This window comes from Lepus europaeus, chromosome 12, assembly GCF_033115175.1.
Source record: "Lepus europaeus isolate LE1 chromosome 12, mLepTim1.pri, whole genome shotgun sequence".
In the NCBI taxonomy this organism is placed as follows: Eukaryota; Metazoa; Chordata; class Mammalia; order Lagomorpha; family Leporidae; genus Lepus; species Lepus europaeus.
The window spans coordinates 35,092,216-35,104,744 of NC_084838.1; the positions used below are offsets into that span (position 1 = coordinate 35,092,216).

Genomic DNA, 12,529 nt, shown 5'->3' on the forward strand with positions numbered 1-12,529 from the left:
CCCAGAATTGTCCAGCATCTTAGCCTGAAAGGGCAGTTCTATTTCCTGGCAGCTTCTGCTCCCAGCCATCATCAGCTGAGCCCAGTCCTCATGGGGACAAGCTCCCCCGTTAGTCTTCCAGGTCCCTTGGCCAGTGAGGGCTCTGCAGAGCGGCCAAGGCCCATGTTCCTGACGTTGGCCGCATGGGTGAACCGGCGCCTTCCTGCCCTCTCGCAGGGAGTGGGGTCCCTAACTCTACCCAGAGTCCTTTGCCGCCCTTGGATTTGCTGTGTTCCCAGCGAGCAGAACTGGTTAGCAGAGAAGAAAGGCTCAAAGCCTAAGAGCCCTGTGGAGGGAGGCAGTGAGCACAGAGCCCAGCAGTCTTCATAAAGAGCAGCTGTTCCTCCCGCGGGCAGGAGACGCCCCGTGGTTTGTGGCTGCGGCCCTGGTCCCCACAACATCTCTCTGGGATTGAGCAACTTGGAAGCCTGGCCTGGCCAGCCTCTGCTCCCCGGCCGCAGATTCTGGCTGCGTCTCCGCGCCTCCAGCCGCGTTCAGCTCAGCTCTCTCGGCTTCACGATTCCTCCAAGGCTCCAGCATCGCCCTGTTTCACAGCCCAGGAAGCCAAGGCTCAGGAAGTGAAGCCAGGGACCCCGCAGGGTTTATACCCAGGTCTGTCCCACCGGGACTTCCGACTTCCGCCCTCCATTCGAATAAAGTCACAGCCAGGCCCTCCTTCTGTCCCTAACAATGAGAATTCAGACTAAACTCCAGTTAGGAAAATTGCTGAAGATAACTTTTTATCAAAGGAATGCACCTGCTCAGGTAACAAAGCTCAAGAGCCCCTAAGGTTTATAATAAAATACAGGGTACAACCGGCTCCGTGGCGCACTAGGTTAATCCTCTGCCTGCGGTGCCGGCATCCCATATGGGTGCCGGGTTCTAGTCCCGGCAGCTCCAGTTCCAGTCCAGCTCTCTGCTGTGGCCCAAGTCCTTGGGCCCCTGCACACACATGGGAGACCTGGAAGAATCACCTGGCTCCTGGCTTCGGATCAGCACAGTTTAGGCTGTTGTGGCCATTTGGGGAGTGAACCAATGGAAGAAGACCTTTCTCCCTGTCTCTCTCTCTCTCTCTCTTTCACTGTCTGTAACTCTGTCAAATAAATAAATTAAAATCTTTAAAAAAAAAAAAAACACTAGGGTCCCCTGTTCCTCCCCTCACCGCCTCCTCACCTCCCAAGAGAGCCCCTACTAGCAACTCTTCCAGCTCTTTCTTCCTGTATTTGCCTCTGTGTTTCAAATATCATAACCAGCCCTGCTTTCTCCATATTTTTCAATTGTAGACCATTATGACTGGCTTTCTACTATGGACAACGGATGGATGTTTTTAACACCATTTCTTTTCTTCTGGTCTCTCTCTCTTTTCCTCCCTCTGTCTCTCTCTTTTCCTCCCTCTCTCTCTTACATACACACAGGTGCCCCAGTGCCTCTCCCCATCTCCCCTCCTCACAGCCGACCCTCAGGACAGGGGTCAGCCTGAGCTGGCCGGGACCCCTCCGCGGGGGTGCAGACCAGAGTCTTGACCGTCAGTTAAAAGCAGCAGAGTGAATGCAAATGTCTGTCTGCCCTCCCTCCCTGAACCCCAGTGAAAACCACATCCCACAGGGACGGATGGAGAAACCAGGGTGGCCTGCCTGAGGCAGAGGAGGTTCAGGGACACAGCCTCTCTGTGTGACCCTCCAGGGGCCGTCCTGGGGCAGAGAGAGCAGACACGCTGGGTGGCCTCAGAGGGGACCCAGGGCCTCGAGGAGACCCATTTCAGCTTCATTGGAAGCCACCTAAGAACAGGAGGGGCTGGCCAGTCGAACGAGGGCTTCCCATCAGTGGGCAGTGGGCAAGCCAGGGCTGGCTGACCGCTGCTGGGGGCTGCGAGGGTCACCCGTTTCCCAATGATTTGCTCCCTTTTGTGACAGTTGGCGAGCAGAACCCCGGGCTGCGTTGCAATCACCCTGCAGTTAATGACTAGAGCGGGCCAACCGGCACACCCATCTGGCAACCCCTGGATCCGATGCTGAAATCACGAACTGTCTTCCCATTCTCATGAGCAATCTCTTCCCCTGACCCTTGCCTCCTAAGAGAAGGTTCTGGAGCATTCACAGAGGGATCGTGACATGGCACTTGGGACAAGGCTCTGCAGCCCCTGGCGCTAAGCACTCTGAGGAGGGACGAGGCCTGCGTGGAGCATTTGCTGCGAGCTGGCTGCTGGCTGTGGGCCTCTCTGGCTACAGAGAGAAACTCAAAGGAGGAAACTGAAGAAATGCCTCCCATCTGTGCCCCGTTTTAAGGAGAAGGAGGGCAGGGCATGGGTGTGGGTGTAGCCAGAGCTCTACCTGGACACCTGCTCATGGAAGAACAGGTCTGGGCCCCGGGGCACTGTGCTTGCAGCCCCGTCCCGGGTCTTCTTCCTGACTTGACACTTTGAACAGTGACGTGCTTGGTGAGCTATAAACCTGGTCTAGCCAGCACTCTGCACGCACGACAGGCTCTCAGAAGCTGCCACGCTCCATCTGGCACGGTGTGGAAGTCGGCAAGAGTGGCCGATGGCCCTGGGGCACACAGAACCAGCTGCGAGACTTGGTGAGTCCCCTCTGCCAAGGCGGGAGGACAGAGCAGGGAGGGCGTCTGGCACAGTGGTCACGTGGCTGCTTAGGATGCCCACAATCCATATGGGAGTCCCTGCGTTCCAGTCCTCACTCCACTTCTGACCCAGCTTCCTGCCGAGGCACAGCCAGGGAGGCAGTGGGTGACGGCTCAGGTAGCTGGGTGCCTGCCACCCGTGTGGGAGACCCAGATAAAGTCCCAGGCTCCTGGTTTTGGCCTGGTCAGGGAATGAACCAGTGGATGAGAGATGTCTCTGTCTCTATCTCTATTCCTTTAAATTAAATTAAACTAAAAAGGACATAGAAATTTTGGCTGAGCTGTGAAGAAAGACTGGGTGCAAACTCCAGCCCCAGTAGCTGAGACCTCAGACCAGTTCCCTACCCTCCCACAGCTCCCATGTCTTCACCTTTAAATGGTGGGGTAGGGTGGGGTGGGGTGGGGTGGGGTGAGGTGGGGGGTTGGGGGGAGGGTGTGTCCACTAGCAACTGGCTGAGTGTTCGGAGAATTAAATTAGCACAGGTGTACAAAGTGCTTAGAACAGTGTGCATGGTGTTCTAGTGATTGCTATTATTATTATTATTACTGCTATTAGCAGGGATGAAGGGGAGGCTGTGAGCCTCACCCAACTGACCTCATTTGATCCAACACAGCAATACCTGGGGGAAAACCCAAGCTGCCAGGGTCTTGCCAGGCCCACAGCCGGCAGCCAGCTCGCAGCAAATGCTCCACGCAGGCCTCGTCCCTCCTCAGAGTGCTTAGCGCCAGGGGCTGCAGAGCCTTGTCCCAAGTGCCATGTCACGATCCCTCTGTGAATGCTCCGGAACCTTCTCTTAGGAGGCAAGGGTCAGGGGAAGAGATTGCTCATGAGAATGGGAAGACAGTTCGTGATTAAATGTGAGGAATGTGGTGCACGGGCACCAAATCTCACAGATACTGGGAGACTGGACGAGGCCAGCGTTTCCAGCCCACGCCTTACAAAATAGACTGGACTTAGGAAACACCAAGTCATGTGCTATACAGAACTTTTCATCAGGATAGAAAACTAATTTGACTTTATAACTGCATATCACATAGCAAAGCTAATTTTGCAGACAGAATTTAAAATAGAGAGAGAGAACCACTCTAACACTACAAAAAGCAACAAACCCAGGCCAAATGTAGAGAACACTGGTTGCTAAATGGATGGCAGGTACTGACTGAGAAACTGTCCCCAACTTGCTGTGTGGTCTCGGGCAAGCCCCTTCTCTCCCCAGCCTCAGTTTCCCCAGTCAGTTACACATGGCACCAGAAGACCTCGGGGTGCCTTCGGGGACCCCTATCTCATGCCTCTCTGCTTTGGAGGATTTTTCCTGACCCGTACACTTGACCTCCTCACAAGTGTCATCACATTTGCTGAAGCAACACCACCCTCTAGTGTGCGCCGGCGAGGAAGGCACGGCTCCCTCTTGGTCTTACTGGAGTGCTTGTACAAGCCGGCAGCAATGGCATCGCCAGGCGCCCTCTGGGTGATGCCCACCCTGCAGGCCCAAGGGTGAGGAGCATTACTCAAATAGGAGACAAGGGACGCAGGAAACTGAAGCCCAACAGAAACCCAGCTCTGACCTCGCTACCTACGACAGCTGCTTGCCAAGAAGCTTGTCACACGATGAAGACTCAGTTTCTCGGGAATTTTTACTAGTTTTCAAAAATGGAATCTTCTCAAATGGTAAGTGGGTATCGGATGGTTATCCCTGAGCCCCCGGTTCCAATGCTCCTGCGTCACCGACATTGCTACCGGTGTAACAATCAGTAGCAACACCAATAGTCATCAATAGCCATAGTTTCTGATTCCAGAAATTCAACATGAACCCAGCCAGGCCAAGGTCCTAGAGGCCACACTCAGGTCCTAGCCTTGTGGACCCCTTGCAACCCGACAGCTCATTTGTCCAAAGCCAGCAGCGGACTCTCCCTGAGCTGGCAACCTCTGGGAGCTGACGGTCTCGGTCCCACAACCACTAGGAACTAGATGTGGCCAGCCAACAATGAGCCTGGAAGGAGACCCGTGGCTCGGAAGAGCCAGCTGTCCCAGTCCCTGCCTTCAAGTCAGCCTGTGGGACCCAGGGCTGAGAACCCAGCTGAGCTGAGCAGGCCCTGACTCCTGCTCTACCGTGAAATACCAACAGACATGGCTCCCACCTGCTCCACGTGTGGTCATCGCATACAGAGCAATCGATCACGCGCATGGATTTTAGCACTTGGGAGTGACAAGCTTCTACAACAAATGACTAATGTGGGAGGAGGAGGGAGACATTTTGAGGCATCTGCATTTCCTTGAACAGATTTTCCTATGGAAATATGGGTGCTGAGGGTGCTGCCAGCAGGGGCTCAGAGGGGAGCGAGGGCCGCGTTCTTAGAAGCTGCGGGAAGGGGCCCTGGCTGCGTCATGGGCCTGCGGGAATTCTCAAGGGGAAACCTGGTTAGGCAGCGAAGCAGATTTCCATGTGAGACGCCGCCTGGGTTCTTCCTGCTGACCACAGCCGGATGGCAGAGGAGCGAGGTCAGTGGAGGGAAACACTGTGTCCCCAAAATGAACCAGGGCTGAGTGAGTGAGAAAATCTTAGCCCTCCAGATGGCAAAAGCTGCTGAAGAAATCAGAACTACAGACAGCCTGGGCTGGAGAAAGGCAGAGTGCGGGGCTGCACAACTTGTGCTAAAACCTTGGAAAGGTCAGAAGGTCAAAATAGTCACTCACACACAACACTTGCAGCAGGTGTGTGCACCTCGAGGTCTCTACTACTGAGCCCGGGACGGCGTGGCGGCAGGAGGCCATGTCCCTCCTCTGAGCCCGGGACGGCGTGGCGGTGTGAGGCCATGTCCCTCCTCTGAGCCCGGGACGGCGTGGCGGTGGGAGGCTGTGTCCCTCCTCTGAGCCAGGGGCGGCGTGGCGGTGGGAGGCCGTGTCCCTCCTCTGAGCCGGGGACAGTGTGGCGGTGGGAGGCTGTGTCCCTCTACCCATGAGCCCACGATGGCAAGGCGGCGTGAGGCCGTGTCCCCCGCCCCTGAGCCGGGGACAGCAGGAGGCCGTGTCCCTCCGCCATCTCAGCAGGAGGATGACAATGAAAAGGATGGGCTTGGAAAGAGCTGTGGTTGTGACATCTTTCGGGAACAAAAGCCAGTGACACCCAAGCAACACCTTCAAAGTTTGCGAGAAAATAGCTCCAGCAGATACAGTGCCTGGCGTGGACCAGCCGAGAAAGAGAGGACAAACTGAAAGGTGGTTGGCGCCCCAACCTTCCACTGGCAGGAAGTTAGCTGATGAAAGTGCTCAGGTGCGGGGCGGGCGACGCGGCACAAGCAGGTCAAGCCGCTGCTTGGGACGCCCACAGCCAGATCCCATATCATGGCGCCTCTGATTAACTTCTGCGTTTTCTCTCTCCTTCTCCTCTCCCTCCCTCCTCCTTCAAGATTTATTTATTTATTTGAAAGTCAGAGCTATGGAGGCGGGGTGGAGCAGCCAGAGAGAGAGAAAGAATCTTCCAACTGCTGGTTCACTCCCCAAGTGGCTGCAATGGCCAGGGCTAGGCCAAGCCAAAGCCAGGAGCCAGGAGGCCAGGTCTCCCACGCAGATACAGGGGCCCAAGCACTTGGGCCACCTTCTGCTGCTTTCCCAGGTGCATTAGCAGGGAGCTGGATAGAAAGTGGAGCAGCCAGGACATGAACCAGCACCCACGTGGGATGCTGGCACTGCAGACTGCAGCTTAACCCACTATGCCACAGCGGTGGCCCATCAAACAAATACATCTTAAAAGAAAGAGAAGAAAAAATCAGTTTGCGTGTCGTTTTCATAAACAGGGAAGGATGCCGTGAGGGCGGCAGCCAGTGCTCAGAGAAAGAGCCAACAGCGCTGAGGATTATTCCCAGGTCCCACAGCCAATCAACTTTTTGAAAACTCAAACGCTGCGATGCTGTGGCATAGTAGGTTAAGCCTCTGCCTGCTTTGCCAACATCCCATACAGGTGCCTGTTCATGTCCCAGCTGCTCCTCTTCCAATCCAGCTCCCTGCTATGGCCTGGGAAAGCAGTAGAAGATGGCCCAAGTGCTTGGACCCCTGCACCGCATGGGAGACCTGGAAGAAGCTCCTGGCTCCTGGCTTCGGATCTGCCTAGCTCCTGCCATTGCAGCCAACTGGGGAGTGAACCAGCAGATGGAGGCGCTCTCTCTGTCTTTGCCTCTCTCTGTCTATAACTCTACCTCTCAAATAAATATTAAAAAAAAAAAAAAAAAAGTCGAATCAGTATCTGGCTGGACCTCAAAACCATGTGGACCCAGGATTCCTTCTGACCTTGCATTCCTCCCCTCCTTTAATTTTATTTATTTTATTTAAAAGATAGACCGAGAAACAGAGACAGAGACAGCGATCTTCCACCCACTGGCTCTCTCTCCAGAGGCCAGCAAGAGCCAGGGCTGGGCGAGGCCGCAGTCAGGAACTGGGCACTCAGTTATGTCTCTTGTGTGGGCTGCAGGAACCCAAGCATTGGCTCCAACTCTTGCTGCCTTCCGGGGTCTACATCAGCAGGAAGCTGCGATTGGGGGTGGAGCCAGGACTTGAACCTTGCGCTCCAAAACGGGATGCAGGCTTCCCAAGTACCACTTAACCACTGTGCCCCATGCCCACCCCAACTTCTGCCCCGCTCTGAGCCAGACTATCTGTAACTGCCAACCCGTGCCCATTCCTGCCCCAGTGACACGCAAGACCCTCACCTCTACTTGGACCTGATGTAGATTTTGGGCTCCTAGCTGATGAGATTTAGATGAAGCTAAAGAAATGTTAGATTTTAAGCTCGGGCTGTCAGGAGAACCGGCCCTAGGGAAACGTGGCAGTGAACGTGTGTTGTCTGTGGAAGGGACAGGAATTACTGGCAGTCAGAGCGTGGGCTCTGGCAGGCGGAATTCCAGACAGGACTCCCTGTGGAACACGCCCTCTGTAATCCCCTCCCCTCGGGCGTGGAAGGACCTGGGGTCATGGGCTATTTCTGCAGCAAAGACATGTGCAGATGTAATCAAGGTCCCCAGCCGGCTAACTTCTGAGCTAATAGAAGGCAAGTTACCCTGAGTGAGGCTGACCTAATCACTGAGCCCTTAAAAGCGATGAGAATCAGTAACAGGGGTGGGCATTTAGCCTAGCGGTGAGGATGCTGTCTGGGCCACTCACACCCTCTAAGGGAATCCAGTTAGAGTCACAGCTCCACTCCCAGCCCCCACTTCCCGCCAATGCACACCCTAGGAAGCAGCAGGTGAGGAGTCGAGTATTCGGGCCCCTGCTGTCCGTGTGGGAGACCTGGACTGAGTTCCCGGCTCCTGGCTTCAGCCTGGCCCAGTCCCAGCTGTTGCAGGCATTTGGAAAGTGAGCCAGTAGATGGAAGAACTCTCTCTTTGTCTCTCCCTCCCTGTCTGTCTCTCTGCCCTTCAAATATATATGTTTTTAAAACAGCATCAGTAGCCAGCACGTTGCTGCTGGCCTTAAAGAGCCCAACTGTCCTGTTGTGGGGAGGCCACCTGGCGGGGGATCCTCAGTTCCATGGCCCTGAGCTTGGAACGGTGCCCTAGGCCTCGGAGGAGCCCACAGCCCTGGCTGACCCTGTGACGGCAGCCTTGGGAGACCCCAAGCCTCTGGCCAGCCAAGCCACGCCCACATCTCTGACTGGCAGAAACTGTCCGAGCAGGCACCTGTTTCCATCTGCTGGGTCACAAAACCAGCCGTTACCAGGACACTCATAGGACCGAAGTCAAGGAAGATGTCCTAACAACGAGTCCATATACGAGGAATCTCCACAGAACCTAATGGCTGTCCAGGTCGAAGGGTACGGGACGAGGAATGACCAGACAGGCTTGGGAGGAGGCAGAAGTCGTCAGCGACCGTCAAGACAGAGCAACAGAAATCCTTTGTCCAGCCTGAAGACAAAGGAAGGCGCAGGAGAAACTGAAGAAATACGGCCGAAACCTTCCCAACTTGGAAACATTAAATTACATTCCCCCAAGCTCAACGATCCCCACGCGGGATCCACACAAACCCATCACACGGTGCTTCACAACCGAACTACTGGGAGATGAAGCCACAACCTCAGGAGGCAGCACAGGTGTGAGTATTAATGAACTTGACTTAATGAACTTGACTTCTCAGTCAAGGCTGTGAGGATCCTAGGACCCCATCCCCACGGTTCACAGGGCTGAAGGAAAAACTCCAACAACTAGAACTCTGGGTCTACCTAAACTGGCTTCACAGATCGAAGGCAGAATAAAAGCACCCCCAAATCAACAACAACGGCACTTACGGCAAACTCACCCCCAAGGAGAGAGACGTCAAGGGCTCCTGGGGCTTGAGGAATGATGCCGGGCAGGGGAACGGTGCAGAGCGTGTAGATAGGAGAGACCACCCACGGCGGTGCTGCAAGGCAAAGATGGACTGGGGGTGGGTGTCGCGGCACAGTGGTCAAGCCGCTGCCAGGGGCACCCGCACCCCAGACTGGAGGGCCTGGATGGACTCTTGCCTCTGTTTCTGGTCCAGCTTCCTGCTAATGTGCACTCGGTGCGGGGGCAGCAGGTGCTGGCTCAAGGGCTTGGGTCCCTGCCACCCATGTGGGAGCCCGGATAGAGTTCATGACTGCTTGCTTCAGCCTGGCCCAGCCCTGGCTGTTGTAGGCATTCGTGGCATGAGCCAGAGGCTGAAAGATCTGTCTCTCCCCCCTCTTTAAAATAAACTTTAAAAAAAGAGAGAGAGAGAGATAAATTTATTTGGTGCAAAAAACCTTGAAATCCATGCATGTAAGGGATCTTCAAAAAGTTCATGAAAAATGAGCATTAGGAAAAAACTACATACCCTCCTCTTGTACTGTACTGAGCAGCGACTATAGCACTCCACTGAGTTATTACACATGGATACACATGGCCCCAGCAGTGCAGAGAGGAGGGTAGGAAATGGCGCTACTCCAGGGCAAGTTTGCTGTGTTTTCCTGGAACTCACTGCTACCAAGCTGAAGACTGTGGTGAATGCGGGAAGCAGGGTGGGGGGCTGGTTTGCTCCCTAGACGCCCACCTCCCTGTGGGCCAGCAGGAGACAACCCATGTGACGCCCGCCAGCCGGCTGCCCACATGGACTGCGAGGAGGAGCCACAGTGGCGCTGCGCAGCCACAGCGCGACTCCTAGAAACACCTGCCTGCTCGCCCCAAACCCACCAATGAGAACTCCCCGGGGGGAAACCTGTTTGGGCAGCACCCTGGACCCCGTCGTGGCTTGGCCACGGGGCCCTCTGTCTCTCGCCCCCCACCTGCTGGCTGAGCCCGAGGGTCTCAGGTGGCTCCCTGGACTCATCTCTGGAATCCGGAAGTCACGCACTGCTCTGTCGCTTCATGTGTTTCAGGATGGCCTTCTCCGTGTCCCCCGTGACCCTGCCACCCAGGCCTCCCTCTCCTCCCTGCCTCAGCAGGAATGGGCTAGACACGGGCCAGGCAGGGCCACACGGGCGTCTGCCAGGATGAACAAGCTTCCTGTGAGAGGGACACCCAGCCACTCGCCGCACATGAGGATAAAGTGTCCCGGGAAAGGCTCAGCCTGGACCAAGGCCCTGGGGCCCTCTGCCAGCCGGAGTCGCTCTTGGTCGCTCTCCTGAGCCCTCAGGACAAATTCGAGAGAACAAGAGTCCCAAGAGGTGAGAGGCTCTGCCCCGCACCGGACGCCCACCCCCAGCCAGGTCTGGACTCACCTCCTGGGGGGGCAGTGCATGGGGCGCGAACCCACGCAGGCCAAACAAGCAGACACGAGGAGCTGCTCACGGCCACGTGGGCCTCCTCCGAGTCTTCCCCAGCAAGGAAGGGAAAGGCCTGATTCTGTAACTGCCTGCCCCGACACGCCCCACGATAGGATTCCGATTTGTGCTGATTGGTTTCCGGCTTAAAAACGCCGGCCGCGGCATCTGAGGCGGCGGCAGGAGCGGGATGGCGATTTCTCTGGTGAAGCTCTTCAGCTGGGGTGCCCAAGAACCCCGTGACAGCGCCGCCGCCGGAGCTGGCCGCGGGTTGGCCCGGGCGAATTTCCTGTCCACTCTGCACCTGGGAGGCACGCATGCCCCTTCACCAAGCTCCCGCCGCAGGGAGCAGAACTTCCGCAGTCGGCCCCGCACCCAGGGGAAGGCAGGGCCTGCGGCGCCCTCCCCGGACCAAGAGCCAAGCTGTTCGGGAAGGAGCCCGCCCCTGCCTGCTGGGGAGCTTCTGAGTCCCCAGACACCAGATAACTTCCTTATGTCATGTTTGTTTTTGCACAGACACCTAGGAATGTTTATTGTGCTCCCACTTTACGACGTGCATTTATGAAAACAGAGGCAAGCGCTGGGGCCGGCGCTGTGGTGTAGCGGGTAAGGCTGCAGCCTGCAGAGCCGCCATCCCATATGGGTGCCGGTTCTAGTCCTGGCTGCTCCACTTCTGATCCCTGCTGATGGCCAGGGAAAGCGGTGGAAGATGGCCCAAGCGCTCGGGCCCCTGCCCCCACATGGGAGACTCAGAAGAAGCTTCTGGCTCCTGGCCTGCAGCCATCTGGGGAATGAACCAGTGGATGGAAGATCCATCTCTCCTCCCTGCCCCGTCTCTCCCTGACTCTGACTTTCAAATAAATAACATTTTTTTTTTTTAAAGGTCTTCCTACCAGGGAATCCTGAGACACCAAAATAAAACATTTACCTTCTTTGCTGATCACAATAAAAGGCACGACTGTGGAACAGACATGGCAATAGAAAAATAAGATAAAGTTTTAATTCTCTGAATACCAGGAGCTCACCCGTGAGGGCTGTCCTTGGAAAACGGGGTATTTGGCAACATTTCAAAACATTTCAACATTTCAAAAGTTCTCAAAATCAGCACAAAGCTTATTCACATTTTTCCTAAACCCAACAACGCTCACAAATACCAAAATGATGTCCTTAAAGCGGTAGAGCAGTTGAGTTTGGGTGGGCTCTGGCTACCGCCCATGGCTAAACTCTGCTGGGCACACAGACCTTGGGCCCGCCGTCCTGGGCCCAGCGATGTCCTTGGAGAAGCCTTCAAGGCATGCGCTCCTTGAAGAACCATTTCTGACGATCTGAGCCGGTGCAGTCTCGCAAGAGTGGCACAAAACTGTCGCTGGCCTTCTTCTCAGCCTGGACACATTTCTTGGACTGCTGGTGAAGTATCAAGCCGTCCTGCAGAAGACAGCGGACACTGGGTGTTCAGGAGATACGTGAGCGATTTCTCAGCAACTCCCTTTTCCCTAAGAGCCCCGGATATGATTCTCATCGTTTGGTAGGTAGTTATCGCAGGGTAACTGCCCGGGTGTGGGCAGCACCAGGGAGGCCTGACTGCCCAGGGCTTGCCTTGTGTGGAACTGATGCTGCCACCTGCTGGCTGATCTGGGGATTCCCTCAGACCCCAAGTCTGGTCCCTACTGCTTTTTCTCTACCACGTGGAAATCAAAACAAACAGCTTTTGTTTATTTCTGTCTTGTCACTTAGGCCAATTAATTCCATCCCTGGTGAGCTCTTTCTCTTACATGTATTTGTAAATTTTTACTTGCTTATTTGAGAGGAAGGGAGACACAGAGACAGAGTGCCCTTCCACTGGCTCCCTCCCTAAATACCTGGCTGAAGCCAGGAGCTGCTAATTCAACTCAGGTCTCCCACGTGAGTTCTTGGGCTCTCACCACTGCCCACCAAGGTGCGCATTAGCAGGGAGCTGGACCCCGGAGTGATGCTGGGAACTGAACCTGGGCGCTCCGATATGAGAAATGGGTGTTTTAACCCATAACCTCTCTTATGTAAGTGGAGACCCAGGAACCTTGGCAAGAGCCCCAGCCTGGCTGCAGATCAGCTGGGTGGTGGGGGTGGGG

At 55.5% G+C, this 12,529-nt stretch overlaps 1 protein-coding gene across 1 annotated transcript in view; it reads right to left on the reverse strand.

Moving 5' to 3' along the window:
* Positions 1 to 11,393: 11,393 nt before the first annotated feature.
* Positions 11,394 to 12,529, reverse strand: part of GALNT12 (polypeptide N-acetylgalactosaminyltransferase 12) — a 31,756-nt gene continuing 30,620 nt past the window's right edge. The window contains exon 10 of the mRNA XM_062207892.1: positions 11,394 to 11,846. Coding sequence (XP_062063876.1) covers positions 11,709 to 11,846 — 138 coding nt within the window. The 3' untranslated portion in view covers positions 11,394 to 11,708. The remainder of the gene's footprint in view (positions 11,847 to 12,529) is intronic.